This window comes from Mixophyes fleayi, chromosome 12, assembly GCF_038048845.1.
Source record: "Mixophyes fleayi isolate aMixFle1 chromosome 12, aMixFle1.hap1, whole genome shotgun sequence".
NCBI lineage: Eukaryota > Metazoa > Chordata > Amphibia > Anura > Limnodynastidae > Mixophyes > Mixophyes fleayi.
The window spans coordinates 57,129,311-57,153,751 of record NC_134413.1 but is presented as its reverse complement, the minus strand read 5'-3'; the positions used below and the strand labels follow the sequence as shown (position 1 = coordinate 57,153,751).

The 24,441-nt window shown below is 39.6% G+C and overlaps 1 protein-coding gene across 5 annotated transcripts in view; it reads right to left on the bottom strand.

The window, feature by feature from the left end:
- PACS2 (phosphofurin acidic cluster sorting protein 2) overlaps window positions 1-24,441 on the bottom strand; it is a 410,192-nt gene that overhangs the window by 188,785 nt on the left and 196,966 nt on the right. For 4 of the 5 annotated variants that reach the window (XM_075192150.1, XM_075192151.1, XM_075192153.1 and 1 more), the window contains exons 15-16: window positions 8,232-8,336; window positions 4,164-4,270 (exon numbers count right to left, since the gene is read on the bottom strand). In XM_075192150.1, the coding sequence (XP_075048251.1) occupies window positions 4,164-4,270; window positions 8,232-8,336 (212 nt within the window). The remainder of the gene's footprint in view (window positions 1-4,163; window positions 4,271-8,231; window positions 8,337-24,441) is intronic. The other variant, XM_075192154.1, reaches the window with a different exon arrangement.

The window sequence follows — 24,441 nt, the reverse complement described above, 5'->3', positions numbered from 1 at the left end:
GTTACAAGAGAATCGGGACATACTGAAGGCGTGTATCAACAGCAACTCCACCGCTACATATGACATCAGGTGTTATATCATGGAGAGTGGTTAGGTTAGAGCACGACCCAGGAGGTTAATTTTTCATTTAAGCATCAACATCATCTGAATAACCCATGAATCCCGCAGCTTTCTGGCCAAGCAAAAAAAAGACTTGAGGATATTACAGTTCTGTGTACAGAATTAGTGTTACAATTCCATCACTAGGTGGCAGCAGATTCACAGCTGGAAACACACTGTGTCACAGAAAGGCAATCCAGACATATACAGGACAGTCCTTTAAGGGAGCCAATATTCAGTGGTGGAAACAGGCTCACTTCTGAAGCTCTCAGGGTTAATTATTATATAGCATGTGTAAATGCTGTGACTCACCCAGCTGTCATCCTTATCTCTGTTCACCGGGAGTCCCTGGAGACGCACAGATTATTCAGTAGAGCTGCAGCCTCCTAACACAGAAGCAGACCCCAAATGTGCACTTTTCATGAGCAGCTGCCATGATTGACTATCTTTTTAGGTCTCCCCCTCTCTTTCTCTGGAAAGTTTCAGTTTTAGTTTGTCTAAAGGGAATCCCCTTCCCATCAGTTTATGTTTGTTTCATTTCCTGTATGGGAGTTTTATCCCATTGCCTCAGTTTAGTTCACTTTTTTGGTATGGCTTTTAACAATGTGTAAATTATGTATGCTGTGTAACAGTAATCAAGCATCAACGTCATTATTATTTTTCTCCACAATAAATGTTGATTGAACCTAGCGATTTTAATTCTATTAAAGTAATTTGGTTTGGAATTTTGGATTCGGGAGGAAGAGTTACTTTAGAGGTCAAAATTTTGTGGCGATTCCTTAATAAACACCCATGATACTTCAAACTGGATAAAGAGGCCACGATTAGTAAATTATTTAATAAATTGAAAAATCAATATTTAAATCAAATAATTGTCAAACAGTCGAGATATTTGGCAGATATAGTTGTTTTGACATCCTCTCTTAGTTAAAAAAAATTCTAACAAATCTGAGATGGGTGGTGGACATTTCATTTTTTTTTGGGGTGATCTGATGTGTAATGGCCCACCTATTAAATGGCATTTTACACCTCAAACACACTCCACCATCCGAGAACAAACAGTATGGTAGGGTAGGCATAATTTTCAGGCTCATCATCTGCTTCTTCAGTTCCTTCATACCCATTCGTTAGCCCGAGACTACAGAAAACACACATCTCCTTTTCGTCCTCTACATGCGAGTGTGCGTCCTCTACGTGCGCGTGTATGTGCACGCCTGCCGGACGCCCAGGCAGCCAAGAGAAAACTTCCACAGTGAAGAAACAGATACTCCCGGCACATGCCCCACTGGTACTGTATACATACACAGCCAGTCTCCAGAGGAAAGCCATAAACCTCAGGTAAGCCCTCTCAGATAAAGTAACAAAACAAAACAAAACAAAAACCCGCTACACTGCACGAGCCTGTCATACACTTGCTGAGACAGGAAGAAAAGACACTAAGGAAAAGGAGGAACTGCCTTAAATAGGGTCCAGGTGGGGCAGAATTGTTCCTGTCTACACTAAGCTGATCACAGTATTAACCCATTGTCAATGCTGCCATGGAGTTGGTTAAGGAAATTCTCCTTTATGTATATGCTGATACAGTGATTTTTATATATTGTTTGTTTCTGCGCACCGGACAACATTTTTCTTTTATTTGCACTTGCACATTGGTCTTATATGTCCTTCGCTGCCGTCTCAAATAATCATATTCACTTGTAGACATTTCATTAATTTAAAGAAGCGAGCCTTTTATCTCTTTCACTATATTGAAAATAAAGTACATTCTGTTGAGACCATGAGCGGTAACAAGACATTTAATTAATATCAGCAGATTTATTCATTGGAATTCTGTATTTGTAATTTACCTGCTTATGTGCAGTTGCAATTTATATAATGTTGGAAGAACTACTGGAAAAGTTAAAGTAAGACTGAATTAATATAGAAGGAACATTCTTAACGGGCTGAGAACCCATTGAGTATATATAAACTTTTATGGGAAACACAATTGCAATTCCGATTGCCTTTCCATCACAGGTTTAGAGTTTATAGAAGTTACACCTACAGGGTTGCAAACAGGAGGTCTTCTAGATCTATCTATTGAATACGCTTTCACCTATAGGTCTAAATGAATCTATTGAACGCAATGAAATAGTTTAGAATAGCGATTGATATTTGTGTATACATATTTTTCTTTACTTAATACTTTTTATTATACATTCTAATTTGACATCCGATATGAGGCTGGTGATTATTATAGCCCTTATATATTTCGGAAAACATAATGACCATGGGGGATTGTGGAGACATTTTTCTGGTCGGGTTTATATACAGATATATAGACAGACATTTGGTTTCAAAATGTCACCTGTTTCATGGACTTTTTTTATTTAGATTCTTGGATTTTCAATTAGATATTTATGTTTAATATGAGGGATTATTATTGCTAGGTGTTAGTCAAGTTTTATATTATTCTCATCTATGGGATTTGTTTGACCTCTTCCCCTATTAGTGAGCTTGTTTTGGCAACATATTACTATTTATTGTACTCTTTGGTATTATACTTATTGCATTGATATATTGATATTTTCAATGATGTTAAATTATAATACTATTGTTATTTCCCCCCTTTTTTATTTCTGTTTACTCATTTATCATTGGACTAACAGATGGTATTTGAACCATAGATTAGATCTTAAGTTATTTTGAGAATATATTTGCACTGTCTCCTTTAGACTAATTGGTTCTTAAATACTATGGGATCCTTAGAACCATTTTTAAAACTATTTGTGCACTGCGGATACAAAGCTGAATTAACAGCAGGTGATGAACTATATAATGTGACCTCTGGGAGTTGTCTGAACTATATCTCTGAAGAAATTGCCTAATGGCGATGAAACGAGTCAATCATTCTTATACAAGTATAGTGTTTTGATGTGATTACCACTCCACTTAGAGACAAGTGAGAATCGGGCTGTTGGATTTAATTCTTGGTTTTTGCAGTTGGCTGACAAGGAGAGGTGCCACTGCATACACACAGTTTGTGATTGATCGCAATGCTTTTTACCGTAACCGGATTCTGCCGGCCGTGTCAGAGACACGCTGCTGCATGTATAGAGCCTGGGCAAGAATAGCTGTACCTGGGGGGGATCTTTTCACCACTACCCACAGTGGACAGCTCGGAAGAGCCAGCGTGAAGGTACAAGTGAAACAGTAAAGCTTATACTCCAGGAATCTGGTAAGAGACTTTCTATCTTTGTACTTCACGGATCGTTACTTCTTGTACATCTACATCATTTCACTCCGGTCACGGATTTGGCTCCTATAATCCAGGACTCTGTGTAAATGAAATTACTCTCTAGGATCCAACATAAACAATTTCCCTGAAGCTCTCTCAATATAAATCGTAATACTGATATAATATTCTTAATACCCAGCCTGAACTCTGACTATTTATATTATTACAATTTGAATGAAGTGAATAGGTTCAATATATAAATATATCTCTTTACTATCTTGTGGTTCTCTTTTATCCAGGCTTTAAGTGGTTAATTTATTTTGTGTACTTTTAGCTGTGGGTCCACAACATTTGTGAGGCTTTTTATGTTTATGTCTTAACAGATTAAAGAAATATTTTTTTTCTACTACACGTGTTTTTCAGTACGCAGACCTCGTGCATTGGTAACTCACGACTACTGCCATACCAAGCGCTAAAAGGATTTTTTTTTCTCTTTCTTCTATGTCAAGGTTGTGTGCCTAGATCTTCATGGGAAACAGTGTGGGAGATTTTCTGAGTATGTCTCATGATAAAGGGTAAAAGGTGATGATTAGAAAAGTGGAGTTAACGTTAGAGCTGTTAATGGAGAGGTCAAACACAATGTAGAACAGTCCATAAGTGTAAAATTTCACTTGGAATAAGAATCAAAAGAACCAAATTTACAGGCTGTTCAATTGTCACACAGCCAATTATTAGAAGTGGAGGGTTAAGGATAAAATAAAAATGCAAGGAAAGTGGAAATAAATAGAGTTAGCTGTGCATTTGTAATATCAGATGCACCAAAGAAACATTAGAAATAGATACTCACTATCGTTGTATCCTGGACACTATTGTATTGAAAGCAGCTTGGATGTCTGCTGGGGAGCAAGTGCAGACCAATGGAAGGTCATGTGTTTGTAAGATTTCCGAAAGAAGCTGAAAAGGAGAGATTACTAATGTAAAAATTTAAAGTAAATTTACTAACGTTCATATTTATGTTACTTTACATATCAAAAAAAAATAAAATACAGATAATACAATAGGTTAATATTATTATGCAACTATATTATACACGCAGTGCAAGAAAGCCGCAATGGGAGAAATGCACTCAGAAAAAAACTGTATACAGATAATCATAAAATATTGAAATGCAGACTCCTGCCTCTAGCAATAGACCATAAAATAGTGTATATATGAATAATGCATATGTTGAATGCATAAAAATAAAATAAAAATGGATGAAAGATCGAAAATAAAAATACTGACTTAGTAATAAATTAACACTGTTTTATACATGTTAAAAAAAACAAAACAAAATGAAAGAACAGGGTGTATATTTAAAATTGAGGTATATACAAAAAAAAAAAAAACACTCAATAGGGAGTTTTATCAAAATATACTTGTATATAAAATAACTAGCACATTCCCATGGTTGTTTATAACAATTTTATTAAAACACCAACATATTATGAACAGGCATTACATAGATATATGTGATGGATCACTATTAAATAACTTTTGGTAAAAATGTATTTAAAGCAAATAGCGCAGGGCACTTACTTATGTAATTGCATTTGCACTTCTTTTTTGATATTGTGTATATTGTAAGATAGGAAATCGTTATTTCTGAGACCATGGGAAGATATTCGTCTCTTCTCTAACCTTGCTATAGGAAATGCCTATTTCTGATGTATATATCTGATACAATGAGCCTGGGTTTACAAAGCCTCTTGTGTATTGTGATGTGGGAAACTAGCTTGTTTTGGTTTTGTTGTTCAGTTTGAATATGTATTCCAAACGGTCTGATTAAAGGCCACATGTTAATTAGATCTTTTGATGTGTGAGGTTTAACTTGGAGACAGGAAGGTTTAATTTAAAATGTGCTGCTACATTTTCTGCGTCTCAAAGATGCAGGAAATCACAGCAAGGGTTTTAGAATTTCACAGAGAAGTGATTTACATGCATTTCAAGGCTAACAAAATTTACAATGTTTTGGTAAACAGGGTTACATCCGGATTCTAAAAATAGCCTATGCCAGAACTGTATAAAAAATGAGCTGTGTGAGCATGTAATGTATCATTCTGATGTTCCATCTGACCTGACCACCGATACCCTAAATCAGTGATACAGTCCTTGTAAGGACACTTGAGCAATAAAACATCACTCTGCTTCAAAGGCCTGCTTGACAACTTCTTCAATATCGCTGTAATCCTGTGACCTGCCGATTAGACCCTAAAATCTAATCCGTTCTCCGGCTGATTCTGAGGTTTGGACCCAAGCTTTTCCAGTACCACTGCTCTGCCTGCTACCTACAGCTCTGGTCAGTGTGATAGGCCAGGGAGGATCCATCCACAGCAACCCGGATCCATAGTAAGAGGTTAGGGGTACCAGCCCTAGTACAGGAGTACCCTAGCAGTGACAGTTAGCCAGAAGGAACGTGGTTCTGAGCGCCATAACGGAGTTCCGTGGTGGCAGCAGGCCCCTCCCACTGCCGCAGGAGGGGCGTATACGAAATAACGAAAGAGAACGGTGGCAAAGTAAGCCCAGCCGGTTGGCAGCAACAACAGACAGGGTGGCATAGGCGGTCATAATATATATCTATAGATTTTTCAAAACTGCAGACACAAGAACTGGATAATAACTCATCAGTTTAAAAGTGCCAACATAGGATCTGAGGTTGATTCAAATGCATATGTGACAGGGTATATTATTTGGATCCAGGATTTTTATAGATCAAAGCAGGTAAAATGATCACATGCGTTTAGTAAACAGTGCCATTTTTCCATTTTCACAAATATATATAGCCACAGTGTAAGACAGATCTAAAAAGTTTCAATTTAAGATGTTTTAATGCCAGACTTGAATGAAGTCAAAATGTCTGAAATAGTCTTAAGTGCTCAATTAGCAGAGGTAATATCCATATTTGTCATTATTAAGATACAGTCTCGAAACAGATATCCAGTGGTTTATAATCAATCCACAGTCCGGATGGCGATGGCAATTCCACAACATAAACAGTGTGAAGTGGCTGTTGGGCTCTTTTTCAAGATGTAAAATACCACGCTCACGGTCAATTCCCAGAAATATAGATAAAAAAGGCAAATCAATTGTTCTGCGGTTGTCTCAAAAAATCAACGCGTTTCTCTAGCTTATTGCCATTACGATATAAAGACAAGGGGAAATTGTAAACCATTCCACACACTAACCCTGATTAACTTGGATGGTCGTACACTGAACCAAAGAAAAATTATGCATATACTATGTTAGAAAAATGCACTTTTCATTCAGATGCATCTTTTTGACTATCATTTCTTAATATTTCACTGCTTTAAAATTAATTACTGCTTTGTGGGGATGTGATTAGTTTTAGAGCATACCAATAAAATTACATAAGTTTTATATTCATCTATATATGAGTATGCAATCTCCTGAAGCTTTCTTGAAAAGGGAAAAGTCTGGAAAAGAATTCCCTGTCTTCTTTCTGTATTGAAACTACCTTTATCTTAAATAGACCTTGCAGACTTTCAAATTACACTAACAGATTAAGCTCATAGCATTTTACCACGAGCAATAGGACAGGCATGCAGAAAGTTGAAGACGTGCAGCAAACAGTAGCAGCAGCTACACAACAGCTTTACCACGGATTGTGGAACAGGTAACAGGTGTAGATCATAGCGTTTACCATGAACAGGCATGCAAACAGAGACATCAGAGTAACAGATATGACTTGAAGAACTAGCAATGCGAGAAAGAAAGGAAGGCCCTAAAAAAGGAAGGCTGATCAATAGTAATACTGACAAGCATACAGATGTAATGATTACAGGTGCAGACCATGACCAATAGTCTGCACTAGTAACAGAAATTAAAGTGACAGTCAGTGGAATGTGACACTAGTGATGCCATTGAGGGCTGCTCCTGACAGTCACTGTTGTGAACTTTGATTTGTTCTTCAATCCAAAGGTCTAAATCCCCAAATGTACTGTTTGGAATATTCCTACTCCTTAAAATGTTGGCGAGAGGATGAAGATGGAAAATTTCTAGCTTTGCAATCTTGTGGCAATCTTTTTGATTTCCCAAAGGACAACTTATGTATTGTAGTATATAATTTTTCTTCAAAAACGAAGAACTCCTTCAAATGAAAGGTTAGCAAGACTGCTCTTTGACTGGGCGTCCGCTGCCCAAGGACATTACCATAGAGTGCTCTTTGCAACTGCCGCTGATACTATAGCTCTTGCAGAAACAATATCCAGAGAAGCTCCACAAAGAAATTCTATATATACCCTTTTGCATAATTTCCACACTTAATAAATTTTGTCTGTTCGCTTTTTTTCCTGAATATCTGCATTGAGATTTCCTGAGACCTTAGCCTACAACTGATTTTAATAGTGTCCAGATACAGCATGAATCTTTCCAGTCCATAAAATCCCTTAAAGGACCCCCATCTTCCAATGGGATGGTTGTTCTACTAGACATACTAAATATATCTGCATCCACTCTAGGAATTAAGTTCCACCTCTGAGCTTTCCTCATCTTCGAATGGATACATTTGCTTTAGTCTTTTAAAATTAGAGTTGAGTTACTCTACCAGAGTTCATTCATTACAGATTAATTCATGACCACTTGATGTACAAAATTCTGAGTTGTACTAGAGATTGTGTGTAAATGACAAACTGCGCACACACACATACACTTTCACATTATTCAGATTAAACAGCCTAGATTTCTTTAATTTCTCCCAAATCATCACTGATTACCCCCTGGAGTAAATTGTGGCAGATGTGGTCACGGATGTATCCCTCAAAACTAAATTAAAACGATCTCTCTGAATCACACAATTCCAGAAATAGCATTTTAAAGGTGCTCTATTTTAACACAAAAATATGTTTAATGTACCTACCTGGCCCTGCCAGTCAGAAGTGTTTACAAGAATGATGTTTTCAGGGAGATGGTCATCAGAAACCAGGATGTGGTTTAATTGATCATAAACAGTTTTTCTGGGTATCTAAGAAGTGAACACATTTTCACACATCAGTAACAATTGTGTTGCTGTTATATCATTTCATTATACTTTGTAGTGAAATGACTAGCTGCAGATAATTATGGCAGGAAACAATTTAAGCTACTATAAAAATAAAACTTACTAGAGCACTTTAATATATAATTACAGCAGCCTTGTCACACTAAAATGGGCTCCAACTCACCCACACAATAAACATAACAAATTGGTGGATACCTAGGCGCTCTAATCTGTCACACAGAGTCAATCATGCAAATCAGTACATAACCTACATTACAATGTCCAAATAATGTTTTTTGAATTTTCTGTTATTTTCAACAGGATTTTCACGGTCTTGAAATCCTGTTTGGATCGAAACGTGTTCGTGATGAAGTGAAGAAGACAATGTAGCCCTAAACCTACCCTTTGTCTTCAGGATGAACTGAAAGTAGTTATGGAACTGGAAATTGAACAGCTTCCCATTTACGTGTAATTTGTCTCGAGCAGGATGACACCTTTTTGGAGAAATGTATGAATGTTTTTAAAATGAGTACATTTTTAAGAAAATATATATATTTTTTTGTTTTTTTAATTAAGGAAAATACACCTAGATCTGGTTCCCCTTCTTTAATCTTCCTGCCTGGATTATTACACATATACAATAGAGGTATGTAGAAGACAAGAAAAGTTGGAGCACAGTAAGGACAATATATTAAAAGTTACTTCTAAGCAGACAGCTAATGTAAGCATGTTACCAATAGGGGTGGAAGGCGAGTCCCCTCAATATGAAAATTTTAGTGTTTGCACCTTTGAATTCACTATTGATGTGGTCACAGTTACATATAATGAAGTATGCCAAAAAAGGATTCAATTATTTTGTTAACTATCATTCTTTTTGTATGCAGAGTTGTAGCTTTTGATCTGAGTGTTTGAATATTGAGAATAGCAGAAAGAAGAAAATTCTAAAATCATTTAAACATTGTAATATAGGTTGGGGACTGAATTGCATGATGTGATAAATTAAAGCACCTAGGTATTCACCAATTTGTTGCTAAAAATGTAAGCTACTAATTGGCTACTACTAGCCACTATTGGCTTTTTTTTTTTATTTAAACATTGAGTTTACATAGGCAAAACACCTGGATTTTTGTCTATAGAAAGGCAAGATATGCCTTGTTTGCATAAGAGAGGATTTAAGATTTGTAAAAAAAAAAAAATTATTAGTTTTTGTGTAAAGGCTGTGACAAATTAAAAAAATTCTCATTTTCCTCAATGTTTATTGTTCTCAAACACTAAGTACATGCAATGCAAAATGTCTGCTGTAGGAATTTAATGACTACTATTTTATATTTCAATGAAGATAATTTTATTAACTCAGTTTAAATATAGTTGGCAACTGAGCACTTCAGATAGTTAAATACAAGTGAATAAAATCTAAAAGTCTAGAACAAATAAAACAAACAAGAAAAAAATCATTACAAGTCTACTGCTAATATGCATATTGAGGCTCAGAAAAATTCACACAGCAATCTTTTTCTCAAAGAATATTTGGTTGTTCCAACAGCTTCAGAATATCTGTGAAAGTTTTTCACAACTTTTAAATCATTCTGAAACATTTCTATTCTGAACTCACATAAGCCCATCTAGTATCCCTGAATTAACCAATGAGCGTCATTTTGGACAAAAGTGGCTCTTCAGGCTTCAAATGGCTGACCACTAGAGGATGAAATCCTGCAAAGTTGCAACATCTCCAGGTGAAGATAGTTTTCCAACATGTCCCCTAAAGGTTAAGGAACCCACATGCTGACATTTAATAATGTAAAAACCATCACACTTCAAAAATACATACATTCATTGGCATAATATATGGGCTGTAGAACAGCACTGGACCAAGTGGGCTTTATTTTTAATATGCCTGACAACCTGCTTTTCAAACAACCTCTTCAAGAAAATACAGATTTTACTACTTCTTACCTGGAAACAAACATGACAAATGTCTTTTTTAAATGTATTTAGTAAGTGATTCATATATAATAACCACAAATATGTAATTAAAATTAGTACATAACTTGCAAAAAGATAGTTGTGTAGTACTTCGCAGGAAGTACATTTGAATAAAAGTAGTTAGAACACTAAACCTGAATGCAACTGATGCATTTCAACATTTGGGGGTGGGGGGCAGAAAGGAAAAGAAAATGAGGGTAGTAGATCCTGTCAACAGTGAAATTGGAAGTGTGAAGATACTGGGTTTTCTGGCCCAATTCTACCCACTTCACGCTGGATGGCCCCTAGGGGTGCCTTACTATGCCAGCGTAGCCTACCCCAGTACCTTCTAAGGCTCGTATAGTCACTCAGGCAAATGCAGTTACAATTATTGTAATAAAAACAAATAACTTAAACATTATATACACACACAGTAAATAAATGCCAGGCAGGTACACCACATTATCTGTCCCTTACACCACTAGCTTAAGGAGCTACAGTCACCCGGCTGTCCTGAATTGCAGAATCTAAAGCCCCTGGGTCTCTCCTTTGATGACATTGGTGAGTGCTGGACTAGGGGGTTGGAGGGGGAGTGGAGATGAGCTATTATTTCACAGAAGCTCTCAACTGTGGTTCCGCAGACAGAATGTCTCAGGAATTCCTGTGGAGGACAATGGGTACTAATTGGCCTTCCCCACTTCCAAATATCAGATAACAGTTAACCCTTCCTGAAATTAGTCCCTTACACTACTTTGTGATGTCAGAGTCCCCAGCTGTTCCATGCTTCCTGTAGAGAAAGGAGGGGGGAGAATGAATGCAATTCCAGCCCCCTCACCTGTTTCCTAGACACCACCTAATTCTTACCCATAACCCCCTGGCTTCACTGGACAATGAATAACAGCTTCACTACAATATCAACAATATACAAAAAATATACATATTTACAATGAGCTACATTGTGCCCTTATCCACATGTAATTAGATACTGCAGTTGTACTCTATTGAGCTGGGGAACAAAATCAAGGGCTATAAAAAGTACATGCTATAATCCACATTTTGTGAGAGAAAAAGGATCCAAGTGTGTTGCTGTTAGGCCCCTATCACTTTAGGAATATAAATGATATATTTTAGTGAAGGATTTTCATGCATTATGTAGGACATCAATCTGTGTGCAGATCCTGTTAATAATTGATTGTAGCAAGGGGGAAGGTTAGGTTGACTCCAAACAGTGGGAAGTTGCAGCAGATATTATATGTTGTAATAGTTAATTCTGATGGTGGGGCGGACAATAGAACCCCTAGCTGCACAAGCAAGAATATGGGAGAGAGAGTAATATCCAGGTGTAGGACTGGTTTTAAGAGTCTTTATTTCATTTCAAAAAGCTGGAAATCTGGAGCAGACAAAAAATGTGGAAGAATGAGCCCTTTGTTGAACATCCTTTCCAGTAGGCACTTAATTTTCTAGTTTATATGCGTTTTCTTTAATTTCAACAGATGGAACTGGATGCTGTTTTCTCACAAATTTCTTGTCAGTCATCATCATCATCCTGAATATCTCCCACGTTATCTTGTGAGGTTCGTTAGTGTGTGCCCAGCAGATTTAACTCTGCATATAAAAGCAGAAACCAGACTGACTGCTTCCTTTTGGGTACACACTTGCTGCTAGGGCACATCCTTGCTGGGCCCTTATGCAATGACCTTTTCCTTCAGATCAGCAGTGCTGTGGATGGTTTCTCCTGGCCTCTCAAACATGGCCAGAGCTGCAGGGCAGTGGGCAGAGGGTTACTAGACGCTGGGTCCCAATCTTCAAAACACCAGGATAACGGATTAGAGTAGTCTAATCTGGTGGTCGCAGGAATTACAGCAGGTACATAGGCGTCTAAGTAGAAATTTTAAGCAGTGATGTTCATTGCTCAGAAAGGATCCTTAAAAGAATAGTTACACACTACTTAAGATGTACTAGTGATCAACCAGAAGTACAGATGCTATATGCTTTACATAAATAACAGAGCTCTTTTTATACAGTTTAAAGCACATAACCTGGCAGCAGGTAATCTAGCCTCCTGCCCCTTTAACCAATCCAGGTTTATTAATGCAGCCTGCACATGAAATGAGCCTGGAGAGGTGGGTTAACACCTTTAAAATTGTTGCTAGTGACAGGGGGGAGCTGCCAGGGAGAGGGGGGGACTAAGCCTCCTCTCCACCCCTGGTGCCAGTAACTCTTGGACGGATATTTATCTTTAAATCTCCTACCTAAAAATACTTCCAGGGACCCTGGCTCTTTCCTCTAGCTGAAAATAGTACCAAGGTTCAAAGTTCAATTTATAACCGCAAAACACAATTCATAGGGGGGAATTCAATTGGCTGCGTTACTCGCGAAAGTAACATGGCCTGAGCACTATTACTGTTACTAGTGGTAATAGTGTGCACTATTAATTTCCACTCTGATTTTTGCTCGCAGCAGAAATCTGCGTTAAAATTACCATACTATCTGTAATAGTGCGCGGGCTGTGCTTTTTCATGAGTAACGTGGCCAATTGAATTCCCCCCAGTGTCCAACATGATTTGCAATATATTGTTTATTTGAGAAAAGCCTATGAAATATTGTCAACTATTTAAATCTCAAAATGGCTGCTGCACATAGACAAGAACATAGAACCATGAAACAAAGGTGATTCATTACTGCTTTGTAATTACTTGTGTGACAATTATAAAAGGTATATGATGACGATTTTGTAAGAAACTCTCCATTGTAAAAGTTTATGGGGCATATTCGATTAGGTGCCGGATCATGGTTAGGCTACGTGTAGTAAGCATTACCGAAGCTAACACAGTACCGCAATATCGCAGATTTTACCCCATAGCCTTATTGCGGTGCCGCAGATTACCTTCGCGCCCCGTTCTGGTGCATTACCGCGATCCAGCGATTTAATAGAATATGCCCCTATAAATTGGACTGCAGTCAGAGAGCTGCCTCTCACTCTCCTAAGGAACCAGGGGTTGCAGGTTGTATTGACACTGAGCTGTGTACTTGTTTTTGTTGTAACTAAAAGTGTGATAAATAAACATATTTACTCACAAATTGGAATCAACAACACAGTTATATTACTTTAAAAAGAGGAAAGTGTGACCAGACCCTGGGGCACCAGCACTCAGCCTACCATTCCTGGAGCTCTTCAAGCTCCAGTATGACTTTTAGCATGTTGGTTTCCCCACACACTGCTGCAAGTGTCCTCCGGCAGTCTCAAAGCTGCCAGTGGGGTGCACAGTCAGGTAGCCTCTGGCTCCTACTTCATCCAGGGGCTGCACCTGCTGCCCCCTGCTGAACCATCAAGGATTGGGGGACCCTTCAGTCCCACAGCTCTCCGGTCCAAAGGACAGAGACCGGAGCTGCGATAGCAACCTACCGAAGAAGACCCAGATCCCCACTGAAAAACAAGGGAGGTAGAAACTTATATTAATTAAATACACATTGAAAATTTAAAATACACATTGCACATATATTTATACTCACATTCCTGGCACCTAGTGCCGGGATTTAAACCTGTTGGCGGTGCTTGACGTTTACTTATCAGTGGTGCAGCGGCCAAACATTAAATATACAAATACATTTAAATATACATGTGACTGGATCACTGATAAATAACTTCTGGTATAAATCTAAAGGAAATAGCACAGAGCGCTTATTTATATAATTGCACATGCACTTATTTTTGATATTGTGTATATTTTGCTAAGGGAAATCTTTATTTCTGAGAACAGGGAAGAAACTCGTTTGTTTTAACCTTGCTAGCGAAAATGCATGATTTCTGAGGTATATATCTGATACAATAAGCCTTTGTTGATGGAAGTCTTGTGTGTGTTGTGATGTGGGGAAGTGGCTTGTTTGGGGTCTGTACCTTTCCTTGGGAATGTGTATTCTGGACTGTCTGAAGAGGGACCCCATGCTAATTAGATCTTTTGATGTGTGAAGGTCCAACATTGAATGCAGGAACTTTTAATTAAGACTGGCTCCTAGATTCTCTGCATCTGAATACCAGATGCAGGACATCACAGCATCTCTAGAATTTCATAGAGAAGTGTAAATATTGCTGGCTTTGCTATGCATGTAAATCCATGTTTGTGTAAACACATTGCATCCGGATTCTAAAATGAGCATGTGTCCATATCCGTATATAAAGCACTGTCGTGTACACTGAAATGTTGTTCGCGTTTCATCTGACCTGATCACTGGTACCTTCAACCAGTGTGAGAGCAAACATCACTTGCTTCAAAGACCTGCTTGAAAACATCTTCAATATTGCTGTATTCCCGTGACCTACAGATTAGACCCTAAATCTAATCCGTTCTCCGGCTGTTTCTGAGGTTGGTCCCAGCTTTTCCGGTACCACCGCTCTGCCTGTGTAACAATCCTGACCAGGTTTTGTTACTTTCCCTGTCTGCTCTGTTTTTCTGTGCATCACATGACTCACCCTCAGGGCGGGTCACTCTAACCTGCTCTATTTAAACTCAGCACTGACATCTGCTCACTGTCCGTGCAACTTGTTGCTAGTCCGATTACTTGGACTCCTGTGTCTTTCTTGTGTATGAGTTTCAGTTCTCTACCTAGTGCTGGAGCACTTCTACTGGGACTCCCCTGCTGCAAGTATAATCTTGTGCATATTACAAAGACTTTGTTTTCTTTCTATTGTGCCCCTACTGATTCCCAGCCTGCTGTAAGTCTGTTCATGTGCATATAACAAGACTGTTATTGTGTTTATCCTTGTCATGCTCCACCGTGTCTATTAGACACCTGCATATTATCATCTGTTACGATATATACCGACCATAAGAACATAATTTATCTCCGTTCGGCTCGATGTCTAATCCACGTCAAGCCAGATGGTCCTTGTTCTTTTCAAGATTTGATATTAGACTTACCTTCCTTCCTGGATCAAAAAATAAAAAAGCAGACGCATTTTCTAGGTCCTTTCATTTCGAAGACCAGGATTCTCCCGAGGACATTCATCCCATCTTTGACCCTAGTTGTGTCTTGGCTCTTACTCCTGTGCATAAATCTACTTGCCCTCCAGGCAGGACCTTCATATTACCACATCTACGTCTCAAGTTGTTACGCTGGGCCCATTTATCTCGCTTCTCGGGTCATGCGGGAGTCAAGAAGACTGGAGAACTCCTGACCCAGTACTATTGGTGGCCATCCCTTCTGAAAGATGTAAAATCCTTTGTTTCTGCATGCTCTAAATGTGCACAACATAAGATTTCTCGGTATAGACCCTTCAGTCCTCTTATTCCTCTACCTGTTCCTGAAGTACCCTGGTCTCAAGTATCTATGGACTTTATTACCGATCTGCCTCCCTCCAAAGATCATATCTGGGTGGTGACAGACCGTTTTTCGAGAGCAGCTCATTTCATTCCTCTCAAAGGACTCCCTTCTTCCGCATTGATGGCAGAACTCTTCATCAAAGAAATATTTAGCCTCCATGGCTGTCCACTCCATATCGTGTCAGACCGTGGTTCACAGTTTGTTTCAAGGTTCGGGAGATCCTTTTGTTCTCAGTTAGGCATTAAATTGGACTTTCCTCGGCATACCATCCTCAGTCTAATGGCCTGGCCGAGCTTGAAAAATTCCTACGAATGTATGTGTCTGCTCACCAAGCGGATTGGCTGGAACTCCTCCCATGGGCTGAGTTCGCCCATAACAATCATTTCCATGAAGCTGTTGGTAATTCACCCTTTTTTGTCATGTATGGATGTCATCCCAGACCACCTACCTTTTCTGAAACTCCTATCTCCTCAATTCCTGCAGTAGATTCCCAGCTATGCAAGTTCTCTCTCATTTGGACTCAAACCAAAAGTAATCTGGAGAATTCTGCTGCACGGGCCAAAAATGTTTTCGATAAGAAAAGGTGTCCTGCACCTCCACTTCTTACAGGGGATAAGGTCTGGTTATCCACAAAAAATATCAGTTTAAAAGTTCCTAGTATGAAACTAGCAGCCAAGTTTATCGGTCCCTACCGAATCTCCGAGATAATTAATCCAGCAGCTTTCAGATTGGAACTTCCATCCTCACTACGGATTCCCAATGTGTTTCATGTCTCTCTGTTAAAACCTGTGGTACAAAATCAATTTTCAAGAGTCACAGCTTCTCCGCCTTCGGCTACTACTCAAGATCAAACTGAAAATGAGATTAAACAACTATTGGACTCTCGTAGATCCAGAGGATCACTGCAATTCCTGGTCGATTGGAAAGGCTATGGGCCTGAGGAATGTTCTTGGGTTAAAGCTTCAGACATTCATGCTCCTCATTTACTCAAACAGTTTTGGAAAAGATTCCCTAAAAAAATATCGTAGGTGTCCGGAGTCCACCCCTAGGAAGGGGGGGTACTGTAACAATCCTGACCAGGTTTTGTTAATTTCCCGGTCTGCTCTGTTTTTCTGTGCATCGCATGACTTACCCTCAGGGCGGGTCACTCTAACCTGCTCTATTTAAACTCAGACATCTGCTCACTGTCCGTGCAACTTGTTGCTAGCCTGATTCCTTGGACTCCTGTGTATCCTGACCCTGTGTCTTTCCTGTGTATGAGTTTCAGTTCTCTACCTAGTGCTGGAGCACTTCTACTGGGACTACCCTGCTGCAAGTATAATCTTGTACATATTACAAAGACTTTGTTTTCTTTCTATTGTGCCTCTACTGATTCACAGCCTGCTGCAAGTCTGTTCATGTGCATATAACAAGACTGTTATTGTGTTTATCCTTGTCACGCTCCGTCGCGGCTATTGGACACCTGCATATTATCATCTGTGCTGTGAATAGACTGCTATTGTGGTTATCACCTTGTCACGCTCCGCCATGGCTAACTGACATCTGCATATTTGAGATATATATATATATATATATATATATATATATATATATATATATATATATATATATATTATATATCTCTATCTCCATATCTATATATATATATGTTTTATTTATCATTGAAGTATTGAAGAACTACATCGTGTCTTGCCTCCTTATTCTGAACCTAGTAGACTCAGCATCTGGTCGTGTACAGGCCTGCTCTGATTATCAGACCTGTAACTACCAGCACCGTAACAGCCTGCTACCCTGCAGCTCTGGTCAGTGTGATAGGCCAGGGGGGATCCATCCACAGCACCTCTGTTTCATAGTAAGAGGTCAGGAGTACCAGCTCAGTTACGCCAGTAACGGGGTACACTCGCAGTGTCAGTTACCCAGGAGAAACACGGTACTGGATGCCGGTGAGGAGTCCAATGGTGGCAGTATTTGTTAGCCCCTCCTACTGCAGAAAGAGGGCGCATTTGGAATAACGAAAGGGAACGGTGGTAAAATAAGCCCAGCCGGTTCCCAGCAACAACAGACAGGGTGGCATAGGCGGTCCATCCTATCACAATACATTTGTACACGCCCTTCAAATCTGCGGGGCCAGGTTTTATCCCTCACGGCACCGAAACACCTTTAAAGATGACTGCGGAAGACACGTACGGTTGTCAGAACAGTTCACCCGGCCACACAGACCTTTTCTCGAAGACTGTTTCAGACAGACTGACCCAAACATGAAGGTCTACAAGTCCGTTTATCCCTAACTGTGCTGTGGAAGCGTCTTGGTTGCAGATATTGAAAACATTCTTCATGGAGGATATTCAATTTGTCTTGTATCTCAGCAAAGGTGGGAAAGGAGGGTACACAGGTGAGGTAATGTATATACTTTATGCAACTCATCAGCCACTGTTGAAAAATAGGCAAGTCAGACAGCCTGGGTTGAAACTGTTTGTTTTTTTTAGTGGCATTAGAGGCCCAGGAGAAGGGGCATAATCCCAGAGTGAAAGGTAATGGGGGATGACCAGATAATATGCTAGCGGCTTCAGGCAATCAAGACCTGGAAGCCACAGAAGGGAAGATACGGATACTAGTCCAAGAATATCTGCCTCAATCTGTACCCGGATTTCAGTACAGTTTAAGCCATTCCACAAAACAACGCGAGTAAGTCGCACTGCAATGTAATAATGCTTTTCTTTTTTTAATATTAAATTTATACTGAGTGGGAATCATATTCTTCAATGACTATAAAAAGAAAGAAAGGAAGTGATAAGGTAAGATCTGTTACCGTCAGAATGTCATCTGCATAAAGGGATGTTTTGTGCTCAGACCAACCAACTATAAGATCATAACCAAATGATTAGCTTGAATCCTTGCATTGAAGGGTTCTATTAATAGTGCAAGTACTCATGGAGAGAGGGGTCAGTGCTGTCGGTATGAATAAAAAATAGGGCACTCCTTGTCCGATATCATTGTTTTAGAGAAGACCTATAAAGCCGAAACACCAGCTAAAAATTACTTATCGAATCCAATTGATCTGGGCACACTAAACATGAAGTGGGAAAAAACGCCTTCTCAGCTTCTAGAGCCAAGAACAGCGAGGATCATTTGGATAGAGTGAATTAGGTCAACAGCTCTTTTGTTATCAGGGGATTGTCTTCCTATGATACAACCTACCTTGTGGGGATATACCAGAAAGGGAAGCAGATTAAAGTTTTTGCATATATTTTGAGATCCACATTGAAGAAAGATATTTGTCTAGGGAGAGGGGATCCAGACCTGTTTAGGTAGAATAATGATATTGGCCATTAAGGTAGCAGGATCAAAGGCTGACCCGCCCTATGAACAGATTAAAGAAATTTGTCATCACAGGCTAATACAGATGAAAATTTTTTGATAATGTTGTGGGATAAACCTGTCCACTTCCGGAGTGGAGAAAGACTTTAGTCCTTTGAACGCCATTAGAGTTTCTTCTGGCTTCAAGATTATGATTAGTATTGTACGCTGCTTGTGAGGAATTTAAGAAAGGAGGCCAGGTGGTGTTAAACAGGAAAATCGGAAGGACAAGGAAGTTTCAGCAAATTATATGGAGAATGATAGTAGTTATTGAACTCATTAGTAACTTCACCTGGGTCATATGTTGTGTAAACTATAGTTTTTTGTTTTTTTTCTTAATCTGATTGCCTTAATTTCCTAGCAAGGACTTGATCAGCCTTATCGGCTGTTAAAACCCCGTTGTAGATTTTTCAGGAAATTGGCAGCTTTACAAGAAAGCATGTTCCTTGAGAGAGGAGGGATTTACAGGGAGATTCTTACTGAAACACAAAGAATGTAGAAACTTGTCCATTTAAAAGTGATTTCTTGACCACTATTTTTTTGGCTGCGATAGAAATTGAACCCAGATAGTGGCCTTACAGGTCTCACTTATGATTACTGGCTATCAGAGTCGTCAAGTTCCAAGAGATCAAGCTTACCATTAATTAATTATTTAAAGGTAGATTGGTTCAGCAAAAGGTTGTCACCATCTGCGAGCTCGGGAAGGAGATTTTATTACATCTAGAAATAGATAAACTCCTGCAAAGTCCGATCAAGAGAGTAGTTATACCCCTCTTCAGTGACCATTTTAGTTAGAGACAAACACAAATATCATGTCTCGTATGATTGGCGTGGCACAGAAAATTGGATAAAATCACAAGTCAAAGGATTTTTCAAACGATAGGATTTGGATTTTTTAAACAAGGAAGTCTACTAGAGTTTGACTCCAGTGATAGGATAGTCAGATTACGTGTAAGTAGGGGGGAAGTTGTGTCCATTTGTGAGTATAACGGAATTAAAGTCTCTCTCTTAATAAAAATTATGTGGCCCTGGGCCAGTAACTCAATGCATCGGAAGGCTTGTTTGAAGAAGGAAGCTTGCCCTTGATTAGTGCATAAGGGGACACAAAAATAACAGTTTCAGGAGCTAAGAGTGCCAAAATCACCATCAGAAGATTGCCCTCTGGATCAGATAATGATTTAGTTAATATAAAAGGAACTGCACTGCCTGCCTTTTAAGATGGTCAGTCCCTACTTCCTGCAGTCTGCAGAGGTCAGGAAAAACGGTCAACCTTGAAAACGGGATTCTGTACTTGTCCACGGAGTTTCCTGCTGAAAAATGATATCTGCCTTCTCCCTGCTGCAAGCCCCCAGGAGCAATGCAAGCTTCTTCGGGGAGTTGAAGACATTAAAGTATTAATAGTATTAAAACAGATATGTTTTAAAAGCCATTTGAGAAGTATGGCTAAAACTATCATGAGAATGTCAAGGGGGCACTAGAAGGAAGAAATGAAAAGTCAGTACACCTGGATCCTGAAGGTGAGGGAGGAGAATAGAGGAAAGAAGTGCCACAGTGGTTGTGGGGAGGTGGAGGAGCCCATTGGGGCAAAAACACTTAAGAGAAGGAACCCAGGAAGGGTTCATTAAAATAAACAGAGAAATATATCTTCAAAAAAGATGAGGGTGCATGGGGGGAGGGAAAAGAATGTTAGCATAAATAACCAAGAGTTAGAACTCTGGGGAGGCAGCACATAGCTCTAATTCAATAGAATGAATTAAGATGTCTTAATCATTGCGAAATGGGGAGGGGGGGCAAAGGGGAGAGCAAGGAGAAGGAGAGGATATGGAGGGGAATTAGTGGAGTATTAAGTGGAAGAAATGTAAGGGGGGGAGGTGGGGGGGGAGAGAAGGAAATAAATTATATTCTGTAGAGGATATGCAAAACCTGCAAGTCAAAAACAACATAACAACAATAAAGAGTTATAACAATTGAAAATTACCTGGGTGGAAAAACTCAGAAAATATGTGCGACAGTGTACGCATAGGATGGCATAAACAGGAAGTTCACTGTATGAAGAGGAATACCTATCATTGTTTGGAATTGCAACATCATGGTGATGTTTTGGCTTGCTATGACCCATTCAGGTGCTGGAGGACAATATGCTGGGGCTTAGGAGAGTTGCCATGGCTTACAGGCTGGTTTAGTTCAGGTACAATTTCAAGCTTAATTATTGACCTTGTTCAAAAGTCTAAGCCCAGTGACTGTGGAGTTGCTAGCGAGCACTTGGAAGTTGGAAGGGAAAGCCCCAGCTATTTTTAAATATTTGATGTAGGATTTCAGTGACTGGGTAGAGCTTCCATTATTTTTTTGAATGGTAGATTGTGTTAAAGCCTGAAACTTGAAGTTGCATGTGCTGATACCAGGCTTAGTGTAGTGTATCACACAGCTGGCACACCCATTACTTAATCACTACCCAGCTATCACTGGGTAGTGAATGCCAATTTGTTATTTTGGAGCGTTGTCTTTAAAAGGTAGAAATAGCCTTCTGAGGTGTTCCAGGGCTTGACTGATTGGTCATCATCTGTGTTTATCTTTTCACAGATAACAGATAAGTCACTCAAGATACAATTAGGGTCAGATATTGTTCTGTGGCTATACAGACGATATTGTTTAAACAGAAGAGGTCACAACTTTACCTAAACACACAGCTAAACAAATGACAAGAAACCCCCTTGTGTGATTCACAGTCATACAGAAATGTGGTGGACAGTAATCCTTCTGCCTTCACATTTTTTCAGGTTAGACATTTTGCTATTACCTTATCTCCCCCTGATACCCTAACCCTTTTCGAGCACTTATGCTTAAACTTCCTGCTTACTAAAGGTATGACCTCAGTTATTTATACCTGGCTAATAGAGACCACCGTTGATGCACAGGGTCATCATGAAAGGGGGAGAGGGAAGAGAGAGTAGGAACCAAGGACCCCCCCCCCCCTCCCCCCTCCCAGACGAGTCCTGCTGGAAGGATATTAGGGAGGATATTGCCAAGAGCTCAATTTCCACATTAATCAAAGAAATGTCTTATAAACTGTACTACAGGTGGTACTACACACCTGACAGACAAACTTTCCAGAACGGTCCCTACATCCACTCCGAGACGCTGACGGGAATGCGGCCAGCGGGATATGATGCTCCACGTTTAGCCCCCTTCTGGGACATGGACCTCTCACTTATAAACTCTGTCTCAGAACAACAGGTAACAAAAGATCCCTGGACATTCTTCTTTGTCGCCCCCTGCCTGATGAGAGCACTTCCTCCAATAAGCTGATTTCCCGTATAATTTCAGCAGCTAAGTCAGTGATTATAGCTAACCACTGGAAGAATCCCAATCCCCCTTCTATGCAGGCCTTGCAGAATTATGTCTGACATATCGCAAGTATGGAAAGTATTACCTATTATCTACACTATAAATCTCACAACTATAACCAGATTTTGGCTCCATGGTATCTCAGAGAGAGCCGTAATTGCATGCCCGCCTTGGCCGAGCTCCCTGTTGTAGGGACTTGTGGGCCGCATCCGGGACCTCCAGGCTGGGCGAGCTACTTCTCAGGCAAGAGATATATGTATTAAATCGAGAAAAATAAAAAAGGAACTGCGCTCAACCCCAAATTCGGCAAGAGCAGCAGTACTCAGGAATCCCTTCCTGTAAAACAACCAATATACACACAATGCATTGCGCTCAATCACCTAAGGATCATTGAATGCTTACCAATTGCTAAATGGACATAAGTATAAATGTGACAATACATAACAGTGCAAAGCAGAAAATAATAAGGACAAATGATAAACAGATAAAAGTACAGTTGTATAGTAAAGTGTATTGTGCTCAATAACCACTATAAAACAAAAAAATGCAAGTGGAGATGTAATATGGAAGAAAAGAGCAATCAATAAATAATCAAGGGTTTAATACAAATAAGTCACACAAGCAGATAATAAAACAGGACAATTCACACCATAGGGGTTGGTGCATAAAATCAATTAAAAACGAATGTCCAAATAAAACAAATGTCCGAATAAAATGGCCACATAAATAATCCCTACATCAACAAATATAGATCAAGAGAATAAATTGTATATCTACAGTCCAGATGTTCGCAGAAAGGTTTCCCACGAAAGAGGGTGATTACTGGGGAAAAGCCAGATTGCCAGATAACTGATAACTCACGGTTGTCCAGGCAACGATGTGGGTAAACCTGAGGTACCTGAATCAAGAAGTTTAAGTCCGGAGTCTGCGATTTGAATGTGAAACAGATAGTTGGCTAGCGATGGACCTCATGATCACTCACCAGGGATCAGAGGAGCACATTAAATGAAGGTGCCTTTTCTGAGCAGGTGAGTACAGCAGCGTTGTTGACCGAGAGGGCCGCTTCAGGTGTTGAAAGGTGCAGTGATGCGATGCAGGGCTGCCAAGAGCAGCTGCTCAGGAGACTTGACTTTAGTGAGCAGAAGAAAAATTCTGTTGGAGTAGGGGAAAGTCTTGGAGATGTCCCCAAGAGAAAAGAGCCCTTTGCCCTGATGCTGGGAGAGTATTTCACTTTAATAATACTCTCAGTTTGCGAGGATGCTGCATACGTTGCTGATATAATGGGAAACAGATAGGCCAGAGCTGGTGATGGGTGGCCACTAATTTGAGAAACGCTCACTTTTTAATCTTAACGGATCTTGTGACCGCCACTCCAAGAATTGGTGCCGGAAGTTTTGTAGCCGTACGCTCAGAGTCTGGTGAGACGTTTCTATGCCAGCAACATGTGCATATAGCAGGTGGGGTGTGCCTGTAATGGTGTAAATGTATTAGTGCCTGAGTGGGAGTAGTTGCAGCCCCTCCAGGATTCTGATAGCATATATTTTCCACCGGAGGCATGCCATAAGATGGTGGTTGACTGCCAGGGAGTTTAGATGTTCCAGTGGCCGGCTGAAATGGTGATGAATACTAATAGGTAATGGCACTGGCATTTCGCTAGTATGAGATTACTCTTACAAGGGAAAGAGAGAGGGAAGGCCGCTGCCAGCCTGCGTCCGAGAAGCAGGTAAGGCCTCTGATCTGGTGTAGCTGAATGCTGAGCCGTTTCGAATACCAGATTGAAAAGAGCACCTTGGTCTTCTAGATGCAATATACAGTCAATTAAATAAATCCTTATGAAAGGGGATTTCTAGTATCTTGATAGAGAAAAACTAGACTCGTTCATACAAGAGATAAGACATGCTGGGAACAGAATAAGAAAGTATTGATTGATTGAATAAACAAAATAACAACTTGCAGCGCTAGAGACCTAACTGACTGAAGATATAGAGGATACTAAACAAAACAAAAATCTGAGGTCACGGATCATCAAGTATAAATAAAATTTAATATAGACACAATATAAAAAAAAATACACATAACTAACCAACTAAAATGCTATAAATGA